Genomic DNA, 21,173 nt, shown 5'->3' with positions numbered 1-21,173 from the left:
CGGACACTGCCCCAGCTTGCCTTATCGGCCATCCGAAGCCTGATTCGGTAATAACCCAAGCGGCACAACGCAAGTCAAAAAATCCTTCAGCTGGTTTGACTGCACCGCCAGATAAGGAGGGCCGGAAGCTAGACAATATAGGAAAAAAGTTTTCGTCCATGTCAGCTTTACAAGTGCGTGCAGCAAACTCTTTGGCTCTACTGTGGCGTTATAACCGCCAAATGTGGGCAGACGTAGCTCCGTACTTGGGTTCACTTCAAGAGGAGCAAAAAGAAGTGAGGAAGATTCTCCTCGAAGGAGAGCGCTCCGCCTCGGAGATGATTGATGTGGCACTGGATATCGCGTCCACAGGTTTCCGACAGCTGGCAGGAGCTGCAGTCCTGAGACGCCAAGGTTGGCTTAAGGCAACGTCTTTTCGGCCTGAAGTTCAAGCCAAGGTGTTAGACATGCCTTATGACGGTAAACTTCTGTTTGGACAACACATCAATGACATTCTTCAAGGTACCAAAAAAGATACGGATACCGCAAGGGCTCTAGGTACTCTTCAATATAAAAACCCTTCCTTTCGTGGCTCCAGAGGGAGAGGTCAGTCCTTCAGAGGCAACAATCAAGGATACAAATCCTCTTACAGCTCAGGCCAACAATATAAAACCCAGTACCAGCAAAGGCAACCGCAGAACCAGTCGCCCTACAACAAATCTTCCTTTCGCGGACGGGGGGGGGAGAAGGACACAGGCAGAAGACAATGACCTTTCTCTGCCGCAGGTCTCCAGTTTCTCTCCACCTTACAAAGTTGGCGGGAGAATTACATCATTCCTTCACAATAGGCAACAAATTACGACAGATCAGTGGGTCCTCCAACTTGTCCAATTCGGGCATTCTCTGGAGTTTGTGGAACATCCTCCACATACGCCTCCGATTCCAATGCAACACAAAAATCTAACACAACTACAATTGGAAATCTCCCTCATGCTCAGAAAAGGAGCGATAGAAAAAGTTCCCCGATCTCAGAAAAACAAAGGGTTCTATTCCCGATTCTCTTTAATTCGGAAAAAGGTGAAAAAATGGAGACCTATACTGGACTTAGGAAACCTCAACCAATACCTCAAAAAACAGTCATTTCGCATGGTTTCCATCCAGGAGGTGCTACAACTCCTCAATGCAAACTATTTCACGGTGTCTCTCGACCTTCAAGACGCTTATTTTCATATTCCGATCCACAAGAACCACAAGAAATTTCTCACGTTCAAGGTGACGGGCAAGCACTACCAGTTTCGAGTTTTACCCTTCGGTCTAAAATCAGCCCCAAGCATTTTCACCAAGTGTCTGTCTCCAGTAGCAGCATACCTTCGCCAACAACATCACCAGGTATTCCCGTACTTAGACGACTGGCTAGTCAAGGCACCTACTCACGCAGGTGTGACCAAGTCCTCCGACGCCTGTCTGCAACTCTTCAGTGCTCTGGGACTCACACTCAACGAAGAAAAATCTGTCCTTCAACCGTCCCAGTGTATCACGTTCCTCGGAGCTGTCCTAGATACGGCTCAAAGGAAGGCCTTACCTTCAATAGAACGACAAGTGAAACTAAGGACCTTGGCCACCCGGATGCAGTCCAAAAAATCTATCACCGTGCGCCTCTACAAGTCCTTGCTAGGGATGATGTCCTCGAACATCCTCTTGATCCCACACTGCCTCCTTCATATGCGCCCACTTCAGGAGGCGCTATCTGCTCAGTGGACTCAATGCAGAGGGTCCTTCGAAGTCGTCCGGATCACTCCTGCCATAGTCCAGGCTCTGGATTGGTGGCGTCAGTCTCAAAATCTGCGACAAGGCCTATCCTTCATACTTCCAACCTCGCCACACTTAATAACGACTGATGCTTCCTTGGAAGGATGGGGGGCGTTTCTTCAGGACCTCCAAATCAATGGGCAATGGTCCCTAGCAGAGAAACAACTACACATAAATCTCCTCGAATTGAGAGCGGTATACCTGGCACTAAAAGCGTTTCTACCCAGGATCAGGAATTCCCCAGTGCTTGTGAGAACAGACAACACCACCACAATGCACTATCTAAACAAACAGGGGGGAACACGCTCTCTGTCGTCTCAAGAATCGCAAGAAATTTGGACTTGGCTTGTACAACACATTTCCCTTCGGGCGGAATACGTCCCAGGGACGGACAATGTCCTGGCGGACTCTCTCAGCAGGCAACATTCCATGTGCCACGAGTGGGAGCTAGATCGTCATCTTCTCAGCTCGGTATTCGCCCGATGGGGCAAGCCACCTGTGGATCTGTTTGCGACTCACCACAACGCAAAATGCCAACATTACGCAAGCTGGCATCCCCAACCAGGATCCCTGGGGAATGCATTTTCGATCAGTTAGTGCAACGTATTTGCTTGCGCATTTCTGCCATTTCCCCTGATTCCCAGGGTTCTTCGGAAACTGAAGGCGGAGCATTGCACCCTGATCCTAATTGCTCCAGCGTGGCCGCGCCAACACTGGTTCACGGAGCTTCACCTCCTATCACAGGAACCGCTAATCCAATTCAAACCTGGCCCGACTGTCCTGACAATGAACCAAAGTCAAGTCCAGCATCCGGATCCAGCATCTCTGTTTGCCGGCTTGGCTCCTGAGTTCAGAGAGTTTCAGAACCTAGACATTTCTCAAGAATGCAGGACCATCTTAGTCCGGGCTCGGGCAGAGAGTACAAACAAAACGTATTCTCTTAAATGGAAAAGGTTCTGTGTATGGTGTAAAGCAAATTAGATACATCCTTTTTCTTCCACTCCAGCACAAATCCTTCCTTACCTGCTCCATTTAGCGCATTCAGGACTGGCGCATGCCTCTATTAAAGTTCACCTGGCTGCGATTTCGCGCTTCAGGCGTTCATCGACTGGCTCTACTCTCTGGTCCGAGAGACTAGTTAAACAATTTCTAAAAGGCCTTTTCAGGTCATTTCTTCCGGTGAGAGCTTTACCACCCACCTGGCAATTGAACATCGTCCTTGCTCAACTCATGAAACATCCATTTGAGCCGATACACAAAGCAGACATCAAATACTGAAGTCCTGGAACATCGCTCTCTTGCTGGCGCTCACATCTGCAAGGCGGGTTGGTGAGCTACAAGCTTTCTCCATTCAGGATCCTTTCTTGCAATTCAAACAGGACAGAGTTATTCTACGAACCAATCCTAAATTCATCCCTAAGGTTCCATCTAATTTTCACTTGAATGAGCCTGTAATTTTGCTGACTTTTTTCCCAAATCCAGTTTCTGCAGCGGAGAGGTCTCTCCACTCTTTAGACCTCAAGCGTTGTCTAAAATTCTACATTCATCGAACAGAACCGTTTCGGAAATCCAACCAACTGTTTGTTGCTTTCAGTAGGCCTAGAAAAGGCCTTCCTCTGACAAAACAGAGCATTTCCCGTTGGATCTCAGCGGCAATAACTTTCTGCCATCAACAGGCAAATCATCCTCTGCATTCAAGAGTGAGAGCTCATTCTACTAGAGCTGTCTCTACTTCAATGGCACTCTTTGCAGGAGTGCCCATTCTCGACATATGCAGAGCAGCGACGTGGAAGACACCACATACGTTCACCAAGCACTACTGCTTGGATTCTGAACTCATGAAAGTGTTGCGTGTTAATCTAGGTTCCTGATCGATACTGTGACCTTATGCCCCTATTCGGCTATAAATCCATTTATTCCCTATATTGGCATAACCGTTCAAGTGCGATTTTCTGTAAAGTCATCTCTGGCCTCACACGAACAGAGCCACATTCCAGCATGACTCTCTGCTACTTCCTTTGCGACCAATTAGTGCAATGACAGAGCAGCAGTCACTATCTGATATTCCTAGATAACACTCCGAGTTCTTCAACAAGATAAAAACTCAGCAAACCTGGAAATCCCCGCTTGCTATGTTTTGATTTGTAATGGAACTCTGAGCAACTGATAACTATCACTTCCTAGTGACATCTTTAATTGACGTCTTATGTCCAGCAAACTTGCGTCAAACCCGGCACCTGTCAGGTATAAATATTACCAACGTTGCCTTAAGCAATGAGAAATACGAGCTGTGAGTTCGTTGCCTGTTGCTGATGCCAGCTGCCTGCAAGACCCCGTGTTGGTAAAAACTAGCACTCTGTCGCTGCAGCCTGCTATCCTGTGGTGGTGAAGCTACTGATTACCATTATCGCCGCTAAAGCGCGATCTATGGTGCAGTACGCTTGAGGAGCCGTGCAGCCGTCCTCTGCGAAGACATCCAGCCCAGCTGCCCGCGGACGCTGTCACCCCTCCTTCCTCGACGCGCTGAGAGAAGCCGCTGCCTTTCTCGTGCAGAGAAATCCAGTCCCGGCGCTTCCGGTTTACCCTCGCGGGTGACTGGGATATCGAGAGAGACCCCTGAAGGAGATACCAATCCTCCATCATTCTATTCAGAGGTATGGTGTTGACTAAACCCTTAGACGAGAATTCTTGAAACAAACCTTGGCAAAACCAACTTAACTTAAGCTACTTACTTACTCCCCCTTCTCACGTGTTAGGCTTAGGTCAGGCACACTGGGGTAGGTTTAGTTAGAAGCACCAGTTGAGTATGTTAGCCTAATGTATATATGACTGTATATATGTTTTATTACTTTTAAACCATTGTATGGCTAAGAAACCATATCAATGCTTTTACAGTTCTATTTCGCAATTCTTATCTTACTGTACGTACTTTTTATAATAACAGTTATTGCAATTGTGGCAATTCATTTCTCTTGTATGAGAAGAAAGACTGTTCAATAAATGTTAACCTTTATTGATACACGCCCGTCTCTCTATTCTCTACATCTCGTGAAAGTAAACTGCACTAGACTGACTGAGTGAAATCTATGTCTATTGTTTCACACGACCCTAGAGATCGACTCTTGATCTGAGGAGCAAAGTTGTCATGTTGCACGGTTGTTGGAAAACTGAATCCCTTCTTGTCTGTGCCAAGGAAGCTGATCACTTCCTATGCAGAGAAGAAAGTTTCCAGTGACCTCTGAGCTAGTTGGTAACACAACCCAATTAAGTTTAGCATAGTCAGTGGAGGCCTGGAATATCCGCAGTTCCACGTCGATACTACTGTTTATGTTATTCCAATGCGCAGGGCCTAGTGGGAAACTAGGAACTACACTACATGGCGCCCAACGTTTGGTAAGGCGATAAACTAACGCAAGACTTGTAGAGTAACTCAGTTGTGCATATTTCACACCCCTTTCTCCCGTAAAAACTCCAATAGACGTCTGGAGTGGGTGAAAGGTTAAAATCCGCCCGACCTTAGTAGGAAGAGATTCCTATGTAAAGCTCTGGTTTATTCAACGTTGAAGGATACAGTGTTCCAAAATATTATGCACCTAATCTTTGTCTCCTTGGAGACCTACTCTGCAAACCTGCATTTTTTAAAATGTCAGTAGAAAACGGAACCTCTGGGGCCGCAGTAGATGCGACTCAGCAAGGTCCCGAACAAGCAGACCCGGATGCTATTATCATCCCGGTTCACTTAAGAAGATCTATAACTTTAAAACTTATAGAAAACGGACTGACACCTCAAGGTGGTACAGTAATTTTCGTGATAGAGGCTCACGAGTATCGGCAGACAGAGGTATTCTATTCATGGATAAACTTTCCAGCGGTAAACGCTATAACACAAGAGTTTCACTATTACAAAATAGAGGAACCTCCGGGAGAGTACGCTCCTTTCGAGGAGATTGAAATCCCACTTAAATTTCAAGAGAACCTGCTCTGGTTTAATGGCGCCCTAAAACACAATAATCACATAACCAGGCTCGGTCCACTAGGTAGACCAGGAGCAACGTGGCCGGTTCTAGCCAGCTACACACCACATCCTGACATTGCAAGAATGTCTAGAGAAGAGCTGTTAGAACAGCTAAACACATTAATAAAAATACATAGGCAATTAGTCCAATATGTAATGCGGACTGCAACAGTCCAGCCAGCTGTTAATACACCACAGCTAACCCCTCATCAGGGAAACACAAATAAAATTACACCACAGAACATACAGTCATGTCTTGGTAAAACACCCGTAAAACGGGAACAAATTCCTTTCTGGTTAGCCCAGAAAATCACTCAAATAGAGGCAGTATTTCCTGATACTACCCCTATAGAGAAACACAGAATCTTGACCATCTGCCTTCCTATGGGAATCGCACCACACGTGGAGGACTGTGACACTTGGGGTACAGTCTTTGCTTCCATTTATACAAAAACACACGGTGTTCCGTCTATGGCGGTAATACCAGAAGTGCTAAAACAGATTCAAAATGAATTCGGTCCAGAGCCCGCTTTAAATCTGGGTATGAAATTACTGAAAGATTTCAAGCAGGTCACGGCTATATTATTAGCCAACGTAAAGGGAGAAGCAGCATCTGTGGCGATTCGCCAGAAGTTGAGGGAAACAGATAAAAAAGATCCTGTTGAGCTTGCAAAAATCATAGAGAAATGCTATGAAGAATTAGGTAGAGACAGCTTGGGTGGAAAACCAGTAAAGCCCCAACTACTCGAAAATCCTGAAAAATTATTTATTAAAAATAATTCAAACACTCCTAAAAAGAGCTGGAATGGAAACAAACAATCCACTCCCAAGGAAAAAGTTTTCCAGTCCAGAGGAAGGTCTCCTCGACGGAGGGAAAGAACTCCGACTCTAGAACGCCAGTCTCCCCAGAGGGAGCCCTCTGAGAAAAGATATAACCTTAGAAATAGGGATAATATAAAAAAACCTGATAGATATCAAAGTATTGATACACGTCCCTCTCGATCTCTTCCACAGAATTCGGAAAGAAGAGGACGGTCAGACCCAGGAGAGCACACCAAGTCCAAAGACAAGGAACCTGCTCAGAGTAAAAAATCTCAATTTCCTAAAAAGAAGGTAGCCAGTATTAGAGTAATCAACCATGCCGAGAATACTGAGGACACAGTTGAAAAACGGGGAGTGGGCATTGACAATGTTGGACAGTGCAGCAGAGATCAGTATAGCGCGCAAGATCTTGATGACTCATCTGGAGACAGTGGACACGAATGAATACATTCAGGTTGAAACTGCCGACACCAGACTTAGCGAGCCCCATAAAATATACGAAATAACATTGCGTATGGAGGGTGATAAGACTAGGAAAATTAAGGGTCTATTTTGGGATAAGCTCTCAAAAGGCTATGATATTCTGTTAGCTGAAAAAGATTGGCCCCCGGAGTTTGTCAGGGAGTGCCCTCGTGGCGAAGAAGTGATTATGCCTGCCTTCTCGAATCACATTCCGATTCATAAAAAATACACATATGCAAGGAAATGGGCAGTAGCCCAGGCACCTGCATTGTATAAAAATCATGTAGGATGGGATGAGGATTCACCGCCTCACAAAATCCAACTAAAAAGTGAACCAACTGCCCAACGGCAGTATCCCATAAAGCAAGAAGCTAAAAAACAGGTCAGGGAGATCTTAGATCAACTTGAATACCAGGGGGTGATTGAAACATGCACCTCTCAAATGAACAATCCTTTGTTTCCTGTCTCCAAGCCAGACAATTCATATCGTCTAGTTTTGGACTACAGACATCTTAATACATGTTGCAAAACTTTTGCAGTACAAAACTCGCATAGTGCAGCCCTAATGAATAATATAGTTAGGAAAAAATACAAAACGACATTAGACATATCTAACGGTTTCTTTTGTCAAAACATTGCACCAGAAAGCAGATATTTGACCGCTTTCTCCGCATTTGGGTCGCAGAAAAAATTCTGTCGACTCCCACAGGGGTTCAAGAACAGCCCAGGACTATTCTCAGCTAGGGTAACAGAGTTACTACAAATCTATGATGATGAAGCATTATCTTACGTAGATGATATTTATCTCACAGACGACGACTTGGATACTCACTTGAAGAGAGTGAACACCATTATACTTGGGTTCGCAGCAGAGGGTTACAAATTCAACTTTAAAAAGTCCCGAATTGCCCATCTGACAGTACTGTTTTTAGGGTACGAATTATCAAGTGAAGGGAAAAGCCTAGCGGACAACTTCTTAGAGAAGTGCGCTGTACTCCAAGCACCAAAAACGCTGAAGAATTTACAATCAATACTAGGTTTTCTGAATTTCGGAAGAACTTACATTCTAAATTACGCAGAGAGGGTTAAACCTCTCTACGAACTAATTAAACCTGATTTTAAACAAATCAATTGGACTCAAAAACACACAGAAATTTTGAGATCACTGCAAACAGACATGTTAGCAAAAACAAAATTAGACACACGTGACAACACACGTGATCTTGTAATCCGAGTCATCCGAGGATGATGCGGATTCACATACCTAACCTCTAATGAGGGAGAAAAGGTACCAATTTCAATTAAATCTCACTTGTACACACAAGCAGAAAAAACATTCAGTCACACAGAAAGAACTGTGAACGCAGTGCAAATCGCACTAGCAAATGAACGAGAACTAGCACACGGCAAAAGGATTAACATCCTCACAGCGGAATCCGCCTTCGAAGCGCTATTCAGCCCAGTAAACCTGCCTACAGTGTCACTAGATCCAAAATGGATACAGTGCATAGATTCTCTAGGAGCGGAAGACGTGAAATACTATTTCGCCCCGCAATACGAAGAACTGAATGATTTAGAGTATGAAGAAGAATATCCTCTGCCAATCGAAATTCTGCCTCTCCCATTATATGCCTGTATAATCTATACAGATAGCTCTGTACAGCATTTCAACGTAGAGGAAAAATCCTACGATGCAGCATGTGCGATCATTAAATGTCGTTGGCTGTGCGGTAAAATCAAACCGAAAATAACAAACTGAATCAGTTAAGTACTGTTCGGCTCAAAGAACTGAAATCAGATGTTTAAAGATGGCGCTCGAAAATGCAGAACGCGAATTCCCCACACTTATAGTGTGCGATTCTCATTTTTGCGTCAATTCTTTCAATAACAAACTGCAGAGTTGGATCGAAAACGACTACAAAGATGACACAGGTGCCACAATAAAGCATAAAAAGCTCTGGAACGAGGTAGCTCTTTTACACAAAGAACTACAAAAGACTCACGTGATTCACGCAGAGTCTTCAACGTGATGGCGTTCACGTTGCAGGGAATTCATTGGCTAATACTGCCAAAGCGGAAGCAACTAAACCGGCTTCCGTAGCCACAAAAAAGCGTACAGATAAATACATAGACGGGGAAACCATGCTGGCAGTAAAAACGACCGTAAAAGGCGACTGTGCAGCACTACCCGTAAACTATCCACTCAATTATGCATACATAATCGATGCAAACTCCGTTCCTTTTGCTCGAATCCCTGGAGTGGGGGATAGAGTAATTCCAAACATGAACAGGAGAATATTTTTAATAGCAGATGCACATATGGGTTTGGGTCTGAGACACCAAACAAATAAAGTTTCTCTGACTGAATTACAATCAGTATACTGGTGGCCGGGAATGAGTGTAGAACACCAAATATATGCAAACAACTGTGAAAACTGCAATAGGGATCGCAGTAGCGAACCTTGCTACCGGCTACCAGTCAGAGAGAGCGTAACGCTGCCTGCACCCCAACCTGCGTCCTATTAATTAGTTAAGACGAAAAGCACTTTTTAAAAAAATGAGTCCTCCAGCACTCGGCTGACGCCTAGAACGGTTATAAAAGATTTGCGAGTCTTTATCGGCACATACGCAATTACCACGTTCCATTCTGACCAGGGTCCTGCTTTCAGCTCTCGAGCCTATAAGGAGGCAATGGCCAGCATGGGAATTGGGTTGCGGTATTCTTGTCCGTCGCATCCCGAAGGGAATAGTGTGGTAGAAAGAAAAAACTGTGACATAAAGCAATCTATAACAGCGAAGGTATTAGGTTCAGGCGCTGGGTGGGTCAAACATTTAATAAGTGTCCAGACTAGTCTTAACAACATGCCAAGAAATTCTCTAAAAGGTTTCAGCCCATACGAACTATTGTTCGGAATTAGAATGAACGTTCAGGACCTCGATAGTCAAATGTCAGTGGTACAAGAAGAAACAAAGCACTTTGATGTAAAGGATCGTTTGGCTGTTTTACAGGAACTGAATGAAACAAGAAAATCATTAAGCAACATAAAGTTAAAGCAACAGCCAAGTACCACTGACGAGGCACCACCCGCAACAGCCCCAGCAAGGCCTGTCTGGATTCCAAAGATTGGGGATCTAGTCAGAGAAATGATCGCGGTTAAGAAGGAATTTGGGCCTTCTTACAGAAAAGCAGTACCTGTCTTGGCAGTCACCGGAACAAGATCAGTCGTGCTACCGCCCCTTGCTGGTAAAAAGGAGAACAGAATCGTATCCATCGATCTGGTAAAACCACAAGCATGTGGCCTATAATCAACAGTAGGCCCAGTGGACTCCCAAGAAACAACAGAATACCCAAACTTGCAACAATCCAAGAGGTTCAAACTGAAAGACTCATCACATTTGATCAGCCTGCAGTGCACAATGAAGGACTATGCAATAATGCCATGGAACTCGTGCCTCTTGAAACACAGATTGAAACAGTTCGTCAAGAAACAACACCAGTCTACAATGATGTGGCATCAGAAAGTGCTACCGAGAGACAGATTGAAAATCCAATCCCATCAATTGACAGAACTGCCTCTGGTTATTTCATCAACTTCGACAACTTCTCTGAAGATTTAAACGACCCCGAAGTAATGCCAGAAACAAAAAAGTCTTTTAAAGAAAAAGCAACGGAACTCTTTCATCAACTGAAGAAAATCTACCTTGTTTCCCCTTGGCTAGAGTTCTGGTTCGGTCTAGGTGTATTTTTCCTCCTGCTTTGGCTCATCATGGTACTGTGTTTGGGAAAATTCATTGAAGGAAACTATATTACAATGGACACAGCAAGTCAGAACATCAACCTAGTCCTGAAACCACACAGATCATCCCACGTGAAGAAAAGAGAACTGTCAACAGTAAATGTCACAGCAATTCCAATACCTGGTGGGGTAGTATGGGAGAAAACTGACTATGAGATATATGGTCCGGTCGAAATCCTGAAGTATCCTCATCAACTAAAGGTTTCCTTAAGTGACTTTGTTACACCAAGTACATTCTCTGATGATTGGGACTTTAACAGTATTAATGACATGATGTCTGATTTAGTAATGTCAGCTAGATTCACAGATCATGATTATTTACAAGGTTCATCTAGTTATGAGCAATTATTCTGTTATACCCACTATGGGGATCATTACTTGCATAAATCTGCACAGCCTAGAAATGTTTTTATGTATAATCAATGGGAACATTGTTCTACACCACCTAAAAGCAGTTCTAAAGCATTCTTTGAGAGATTCAAATACTTCTCAGGGTTTAACACCAGTGATGCAGAAACGTTTTATTACAAACTGTTAGATAAAACAGGAATGAAAACAATGCTGACAAATTCTAAATTGATATATTCAGAAGCATTTTATGACAAAATGATGACATTTGGTTTTGATTATTGGAAAAATAATATTGAAACGAAAACGATTTGGGGTACAAAAGATTGGCAGGTGCAAGGCATAGAAGCACTATTTAGAACCTGCATGATACCAGAACAAATGTTATTTTTAAATGACACAGTACACCAAACATCTTGTCTTGGCCTAGCTAAGATCAAAGACCTTAAAACACCGTCTATACCAAAGCCAATACCTGAAAATGTAACCGCAGATATTGAGTTAGGCGTGTCACAAATTTTACATTTCAACAGAACACATCCTGATTGGAAAAAATGGTTAATCTGGCCTACAGACACAAATAGCTGTCAAGATAGGTTCCTGAATAAAACACAGGGTTTAAAACTGACCAGATTAGACTCTAGATACTCCCAGAGACAACATCCAGGGATTATAACAACATACAGTGTAGGGAAACTCTGCCTAGAATGGCTAGCTACATCCACACTGGCTGAAATTAAGCAACACTTGTCTTTATTAAAAGATGGTGCTGATTTGCGCGATTTCATTCTTGGACCACGCAAACAGCGTCAAAAGCGTTTCATAGCGACCAGCATCTATGCTGCTTACAACGAGGCTTGGAAAGTAAAGCAAATTGAAACTGCTGAGAAAATACGAGAAATTGATCGTATTAATTTGGAGAAATCACTTTCTGTGGTAGACAATGGGTTAATGACTCTGTCTTCCAGAATATATTCGTTGGACAATATTGTATCCTCTGCCTTTGATGTGATAGACAGAGATTTGCTAATGTTACAACATGGCCAGTCTCAACTACGCTCTATTATAGAATTAGGCTGGACGCTGCAAAACCTTCGTTCAGGCTATGTGCCTTGGCGTTTAATCAACACAACGTCATTATTTTCCAGTTTTAACCTTACTGATAAACAGATCAGTTTGGCACAGAAAGGAGCAGACTATACAATCCTGAGCATCGAAAAACTAGAGAGATTACCATTGACAATGTCAGAGAGTCCTGTCATTGAATGGATAATACACGGAATTATCACAATTCCGATAACCACTTTCCGCTTTAAAAAGTGCCTTGAGTACATACCTGCTGGCCAATATGAACAATTGGGTAAAGGATATGTAAAATCCATATGGAAATTACCATACACTCATTCTTGCTATAGTGACAGCGACAAAAATGTATTTCTTAGTGGTGAGAATTGTAAACATTCACTAAGCGGTATACTTTTGTGTCAGGGTATTAATTTACACGGAGCATGTGATGGAAATTCAAACAACCTTTCATGCCACCAGCTAGTCACACCTGCAACTCAGATAGAGCCCTTCTTTTTGCAACTTTCAAACGGGAGTTACATTCTAAGAACGGATCACAGGTGCTGTGGCCTCGCGCCAGGGACAAGTTATCTAGTACAAGTAACATCCACGGTCAAATGCTGTATGCAAGCATTGTTTCCGAGCGGGCCTCCAGACATAGTGACTCCTCTCTGGCCTCGTCTGAATCTCTATTCTATACGAATTGATACATTAAGCAAAATGAAATCTGTGCTTTTACAGACAACAGTGCCTATAACGTCATCTAAAGAGACGTATGATCTTCTAGTCGCAAGGACGGCTACTGAGGTCCATGACCTTTTATCAACAAATTGCCCCGTGCATTTCGTAGAAATGTTGAGCCAACTCCTTAACATGTCTAGTGCAACAAGCATCCCAGGCATATTTAAGACAGTCTTTACGGGACTGCTAACACCCTTCCAGGCAATTTTGGGAATCTTTCCTAATTTTGTGCACTCCATTTTTGGTGGTATTCCACAATTTTTGGGACTCATCGCAGGGATTCTATTTTTGACCATCCTGCTACGTTATGGCAAACCTCGGCTCAGACATAGCTCCCATGGGAATGGAAGAGACAATCCTAGCAATGCGCTACAGGGACAGGATAACTAACGTCCTCGGATTGGCCAGGCTGAGAGATCTAAACATGACCTGGTTCCTTTCATTCAGACCGATATGGCAAAATTGCATTTTACCTGTGCTACGGTGTATGCTTTGCGGAGATGAATGCGTGTTGGACATCTGTCTTTCACTTCCATCAGCAGTACCAATGGACGTCGATGCTTTGCTCAGTCCAATAACGGCTCACGCATTGTGTTGTCCCCAGCGGCTACCAATCCTGATGACGGCATTTGTGGAGACTCCTGTACTACAGCCAAGTGGTAACAGTGGAGCGAGTGACAAAAGCAACATCACCCAGGTACAACGTGCTGTGAGCATTGCTGCTCCCGAATATGATGACAGCAATCACTCTCACACCTGCCAAGTTACAGCGCTATCTAATTTGGTTGAACTATCACCTGAATTTGTAGACCAATTCTTTGCGAGCCTGTCTGATACGATGTTCTCACCCACAGAGAAACAATAACTTTTTGAGAAGCTTTCCGACGCACAGTGTTCCCATGAACTCTGAATTCGGCCTTCAGTTTTGATCAACAAAAACTGCCAAGAGCTTTGGAAATCTATTTTATTTGAATTGGACAATTTTTCTAATATTGACCTTTTTTGGCACGAACAATTCTTTGCTTAACGTAAAAACTATTCTTAGAGAACAGAGGCTTCACACTTCTATTTCTAAACACATCTAGAGACATAACAACATAACACCAGCCTCTAGCACACATGTTATTACAATGCATTTTTATGTGATGATTTATCTCGCATTTCTTCTGTCCGAGATACTTCATGTGTAATTCCTTTTTCATAATCGTTCATTGATTTCATATGCAATAATATTTTGAATGATTACTATGCTTTAAAAAACGTACAGTACCTAAATTCCATGTATTACAAGTACGCCTATTTCGAATGCATTTATGTATTTTGGGGTGGGCAATGTTACACATGCATCTAATTGCTTAGTTTTAGTAATTTTGATGGACATTACCCGTGGAGTGGGTGTTGCGTGTTAATCTAGGTTCCTGATCGATACTGTGACCTTATGCCCCTATTCGGCTATAAATCCATTTATTCCCTATATTGGCATAACCGTTCAAGTGCGATTTTCTGTAAAGTCATCTCTGGCCTCACACGAACAGAGCCACATTCCAGCATGACTCTCTGCTACTTCCTTTGCGACCAATTAGTGCAATGACAGAGCAGCAGTCACTATCTGATATTCCTAGATAACACTCCGAGTTCTTCAACAAGATAAAAACTCAGCAAACCTGGAAATCCCCGCTTGCTATGTTTTGATTTGTAATGGAACTCTAATGAGCAACTGATAACTATCACTTCCTAGTGACATCTTTAATTGACGTCTTATGTCCAGCAAACTTGCGTCAAACCCGGCACCTGTCAGGTATAAATATTACCAACGTTGCCTTAAGCAATGAGAAATACGAGCTGTGAGTTTGTTGCCTGTTGCTGATGCCAGCTGCCTGCAAGACCCCGTGTTGGTAAAAACTAGCACTCTGTCGCTGCAGCCTGCTATCCTGTGGTGGTGAAGCTACTGATTACCATTATCGCCGCTAAAGCGCGATCTATGGTGCAGTACGCTTGAGGAGCCGTGCAGCCGTCCTCTGCGAAGACATCCAGCCCAGCTGCCCGCGGACGCTGTCACCCCTCCTTCCTCGACGCGCTGAGAGAAGCCGCTGCCTTTCTCGTGCAGAGAAATCCAGTCCCGGCGCTTCCGGTTTACCCTCGCGGGTGACTGGGATATCGAGAGAGACCCCTGAAGGAGATACCAATCCTCCATCATTCTATTCAGAGGTATGGTGTTGACTAAACCCTTAGACGAGAATTCTTGAAACAAACCTTGGCAAAACCAACTTAACTTAAGCTACTTACTTACTCCCCCTTCTCACGTGTTAGGCTTAGGTCAGGCACACTGGGGTAGGCTTAGTTAGAAGCACCAGTTGAGTATGTTAGCCTAATGTATATATGACTGTATATATGTTTTATTACTTTTAAACCATTGTATGGCTAAGAAACCATATCAATGCTTTTACAGTTCTATTTCGCAATTCTTATCTTACTGTACGTACTTTTTATAATAACAGTTATTGCAATTGTGGCAATTCATTTCTCTTGTATGAGAAGAAAGACTGTTCAATAAATGTTAACCTTTATTGATACACGCCCGTCTCTCTATTCTCTACATCTCGTGAAAGTAAACTGCACTAGACTGACTGAGTGAAATCTATGTCTATTGTTTCACACGACCCTAGAGATCGACTCTTGATCTGAGGAGCAAAGTTGTCATGTTGCACGGTTGTTGGAAAACTGAATCCCTTCTTGTCTGTGCCAAGGAAGCTGATCACTTCCTATGCAGAGAAGAAAGTTTCCAGTGACCTCTGAGCTAGTTGGTAACACAACCCAATTAAGTTTAGCATAGTCAGTGGAGGCCTGGAATATTATTATTTTATTATTATTTTATTATTATTATTATTTAATGGTTTTGTTAAGCGCGTAGTAACTCAAAGAGCATCCCAGCGCTGACCTGCTTCTTCCAGGGTTTCTGCCGTCTGGTGTGTTTGTTTGGGGGAAAAGGGAGGTCTTAAGGGATTTTCTGAACTGGAGGTAGTTCGATTCTGTCCTGAGTCTTCGTGGGAGAAGGTTCCAATGTTTAGCAGTGTGGACCGAAAACCGACGGCCGCCAGTCTTGGCTTTTTTGACTCTGGGAGCCGAGATGAAATTTTCTGTACTGGATCGAAGATCTCTTTTCGATTTATAGGGATTTAAGATTTCCTTGAGAAGAGGGGGGCCGTTGTTGTTGAGGGTTTTGTGGGCCAAGCAGAGGGCCTTAAAGATGACCCTCTCTCTCACTGGGAGCCAGTGGAGGGATTTAAGAGCCGGTTTGGCGGAGGATCTTCCTGGTGTTCCTGTGAGTAGGCGGGCGGCGGCATTTTGGACTTTTTGCAGTGTGTTCATGGTGGCTTCAGGAGCTCCCAGGTAGATGGCGTTGCAGTAATCTAATCTTGCCAGGATTAGACCCTGAATGAGAAGCCTTCTTGCGGTGTCGGGGAGCAGGGGGAAGATCTTCCTGCAGGCTCTGAGTAACCCGAAACAAGTTCCTGCTGTCTTATTAGCCTGGGTCCTAAAGCTCATATCCTTCTCGATCCATACCCCGAGGCTCTTGACCTCTTCCTTGGGAGCGGGGGGGTCACCTAGGCAGCTAGGCCAGAGGTGAGATGGCAGAGATGGTTCCTTGTGGCCCATCAGGAGTATCTCGGTCTTGGAACCGTTTAGTTTCAGCGAGGATAGATTCATCCATCGGTGGACTTCGGACAGGCAGCTGTGGAGGTCAGAAGGGGCGTGGTGGGGGTGTGAGAGGGTTACGATCAACTGAGTGTCGTCGGCGTAATTGATAATTGACACGCCAAACGAGCTGACCCTCTTCTCCAGTGGGGCCATGTATACGTTGAACAACGTAGGGCTCAAGGATGAGCCCTGCGGTACTCCACACCGGAGGGGGATGGTAGGTGAGTGGCTGTCATTTTCCCGCACCTGGAAGGAACGTCCTGATAAGAATGATTCGAGCCACTTCAGGGCCGAACCTTTTATTCCGACTTCTCCCAGTCGGTGAATAAGGGTAGGGTGGTCCACAGTGTCGAAGGCCGCACTGAGGTCTAGGAGGATCACTGCCACTGATCCTCCCGTGTCCAGAATGCTTCTGGCCTTCTCCACTGCTGCCAGGAGAGCGATGTCCGTGCCCTGACCGGGACGGAATCCTGTCTGGGAGACCCCTAGGAGGTTGTTACTCTCAAGATAGAGTGATAGTTGCTTGTTAACCAACTTCTCCGCGATTTTGCTGTTTCCAGGTAGGAGGGAGATGGGCCTGTAGTTGGCGAGGTCTTCCGGATCTAAAGAGGGTTTTTTTAGCAGACCTTTGACTGCTGCTGCTTTCCAGCTAGGGGGGACTATGCCCTCCGAAAGAGAGGAGTTGATCAGGGCCGTGAGGGGAGGGATGATGGTGTTCGATACTTTTTTTAAGAAGCGGAGGGGGGCCGGATCGAGGGGGGATCCACTTTTGATTGAGGTCAGGGTTGCTTCTACCTCTTCCGTAGTTACAGGGCCGAAGGCGTCCAGGTAGGGTTGGGGGTACGCAGACGGCAGGGAAGGATTAGCGGAGGTGATGGTAAGATCCTGCTCTATTTGGGTCTGTATAGGGGGGGGGGGTATAGTGAGAAGAATTTTTTGAATCTTCTCATCGAAGAAGGTGGCTTGGTTATTGCATTTAGTTTCAGCTTCTTTGGGGTCGAGGGCTTTGAGTGGGGGGTCAGTTCCACGTCGATACTACTGTTTATGTTATTCCAATGCGCAGGGCCTAGTGGGAAACTAGGAACTACACTACAACACCGATGCAGCTGTGGGTCAAGCAGTACTTCGTCATCTATTTCACTAGAGGTGAGCCTTCTCTTTCATCCCACCTTCCTACTGCATTCTTGCACATTTCTTTATTTCATTGTTTTGAGGTACTTGTTCTGTTTCACAAATGGTATTCTTATATCGTGTGATTTTACATGTTGTACCTTACGAAATGTGCTGGATATTGCTCGTTACTCTGATTCAGGCATGTGAATCTATGAAAGATACCCATAATACTGGATAAGAAATGTGTTACTTACCTGTAACTGCAGTTATCCAGTATTGGTATCTTTCATAGATTCACATGCAACCCACCCACCTCCCCTGGAAGGGCTCACCTTAGTTCTCTCAGTAGGTACTATTTAGCACTGTGCTTACGAAAATCTGAGGGACTAGGGCTCCTTCCAGGAAGGTTCTAGAGGGTGGTGAGATCTGATTGGCTCTTGGCCAAAGTTCAGTCCTTTTTACAAAAGGACATGGATATGTTACTTATGAGAGGCCTCTGGCCTATTGTTATGTACATGTCTTTATGACATTACTTTCTTTATTTACCGGGGACTCCCACCCAGACGACGGGGAATGATTCAGGCATGTGAATCTATGAAAGATACCAATACTGGATAACTGCAGTTACAGGTAAGTAACGCATTTCTTCTGTCCTGCTATAAATATTGACCTCTTAGGTTTACATTGCCTACCACAATACATAGTGAATGTTTTTGATGTATTGACTTTTAGGCCCAGCTCGTTCATAAAGCGGGAAAAGCGGTCAACCACACGCTGTAGACCCACTTGAGTACGCGACATAAGAACAGCGTCGTCCGCGTACAAAAGGCTGGGATTGGGCGGCCTTGGGTTTTCTTGGCCTCCTTGAATCTGATGCTATACTCCTCAGTGTTGAATCCAAAGACCTCAATGAGAGTACCCTTCAAGAGGTCATAGGATGTAGCCTCTTTCTCATTAAGTGTCAGGAGCCTATCCCTGCACTTCCCTGAGATCATTTCCCAGGATAGCACTCCACAGCTTCCTGTGAACTTGTCTACTCAGACAGGCTCTTAAATGCAGTGAACCACTTTGTGTATCATCACCGTCTAAATATTTAGGGACAATCCCTTTGGGGATTTTGGAGTCAAAGTCTACCTCGCTATTTATTATTTTGCTGCCACCAGAGATGGGACCTAGGCCTATCTCCGTTCTTTCTTTTTCTATGGCTAGGAATTTGGCTTCTAGAGCTATCCCCTTAGCCAGTTTCTCAAGATCTGCATCTTTAAGGCCTGCTTCATCTGGTACACTACAGAGGTCACTACCACCACCGGTGTTGCTATCTGAGGGGGAAGTGGTGAAAGCAGTGACTCCCCCCACCCCCTTCCCTCCCCCTCCTCTTCTTCTTTTTCTTCTTTTCCATTGGGGGAACTTCTGTTTGCCAGGACCTTGTCACTATTTGCCAGCAACTAAGGAGATGAGCTTTATTTGGTTTCGGACTCATGGAAAGTTTCCATGCTTTGCTCAAATCTTTAAGTTGAGAAACTTTAAAATGTGCATAGGGACCCAGGTTGAGCTACTGGATGGCCCTTCCGGCAGTATCAGTCATGGTGTTTAAAGTAAGCGGGTTTGAAAAAACGAAGTATTTCTAAGGCCTAACTACTTTACAGTCTTTTAAGTTTCTAAAACAGTGGTTTGACTTAACCAAGGCCCAAACACTATTTTTAATAAATTTGGGGGGAAATCGACAATTGATAAAAGAAAATTCTCTCGAAAAACAATGTTCAAATTTTTTCAGTGAAATCCATTATCAATCAAGTGGTACAACAAATGTCAAAGTCTCGTACCCCACGCTGCATGCACCACCTATGTAGGAAGCTGGCTCTGTATATGATATTGCCACTAGGTGGTAATACCGTGCACAGAGTCCAGGGGTCTCCCTAAAGTGTACAGAGCTCAATGTAAAACCCAAAGTGCACTATGAGTGGTAGTGTGGGCGAGCTGCCTTACGCCTAACACAGAGGAATGTAAGATATTTATTGCACAACAGTGATTAATAATGGACACACGACTCAAGAAGGTGAACCAGACCAGTTTTAGATTTGGTCCTAAACTCTCCACCATGGCGCCCCACATTAGTGCTCATGTCTCTTTATATTTCTTTTTAATCTACTCTCTGTGCATTAATAGCAAGCTAATAGGTCTGTACTGTGTTGTCTCTTTCCCAGAGCTATCAAGCAACCCCTCTCTGCACTCCATCCTGATCCCTGCCCATACCCGGAATCAAGCTGCTGCTTCAACCCCTACGAATGCTACAGCAACATCTGGTAAGATTTGTGATTTCCCTTTCTATTAAGTGCGACAAGAGCTGACACACGTTTGTCTTCTGTGTCTTTAGCTGAGATTGCATTAAGAATAGCCCAACATTTACTTTCCCTCCACTACCTACGTTAGGGTTCCATCAGAGTACCACAATGAAACACACAATGTATCTAACCATGCAGAAGGAGGCTGCTACATGTAATACCCATGCACTAGAACAGCAATCTCTTTACTTCCCCTTTCTACAAAACGGTCACTGAAAGAAAACTTCATTCAAAAGGAAGAATTGACAAGAAAGCTCTCAGCAGGTGACTCGTATTTGCAAAACATATTTGTAATGTTCAGTGCGTTTAAGAAGATTCTCCTAACTTGTAATATCTGTACCTGTAGGTTGTTGTAGAGGCTAGAAATAATGGAAATATAATCAAACCCCTAGCCCATCATTTGTGCATACGGCCATCCGGTAGATCTGTAATAAAAGCCACTGACCTCCTGTTAACAGAACGTGTTTCCTTTGGAAAAACCGCTGGTCTAATACTATTTACTATATATCCTGTTAGCCAGGCTACACTCCTGATATAACTCGTTTATAATCGCTGCCTGAATTGGTGCATATTACTCTTGGTAACAGCTAGTGAATACTACTGTAATTGTGCGACCTACCCAAGTACGATCAAACTTGGATTAGCTCTTACTTAAGGTCCAACATATGCTCACGGCTGGTTTGATAACATCCAGTACCTTCAGGGAGCAGTCTCTGCATTCAAGAGCAAAACAGAAGACTCCACTTTCTAGCAGTTGAATATGCTAAACATACCTCCGAACCCTAAAACAGAGTTCCTTAAAGGACGCTAAGAGCAGGCAATAATTAATTTCGAGTACTAGAATCCGTAGCCTAATTGCTAGATGTGTATTGAGACTTCAACAAAGGCGATATTCTGGGGGTCCTATCGCTCTGTCTATTGCTGATACAACCGCATGTTAGCTCTGCCGTCTTCCCCTGGTTTTAAATGCTGAAATACTAT

General features: G+C 44.1%; 1 protein-coding gene across 2 annotated transcripts in view; it reads left to right on the top strand.

Annotated features, from left to right (window-relative positions):
• Positions 1–21,173, top strand: part of GSK3B (glycogen synthase kinase 3 beta) — a 110,298-nt gene that overhangs the window by 78,731 nt on the left and 10,394 nt on the right. For both annotated transcript variants that reach the window (XM_086935617.1, XM_086935618.1), the window contains exon 3: positions 20,055–20,153. In XM_086935617.1, coding sequence (XP_086791743.1) covers positions 20,055–20,153 — 99 coding nt within the window. The remainder of the gene's footprint in view (positions 1–20,054; positions 20,154–21,173) is intronic.

This window comes from Lissotriton vulgaris, chromosome 8 (assembly GCF_964263255.1).
Source record: "Lissotriton vulgaris chromosome 8, aLisVul1.2, whole genome shotgun sequence".
Taxonomy (NCBI): domain Eukaryota; kingdom Metazoa; phylum Chordata; class Amphibia; order Caudata; family Salamandridae; genus Lissotriton; species Lissotriton vulgaris.
Note: the sequence above shows the minus strand (reverse complement) of the source record. Positions and strands in the feature narration are given on the sequence as shown.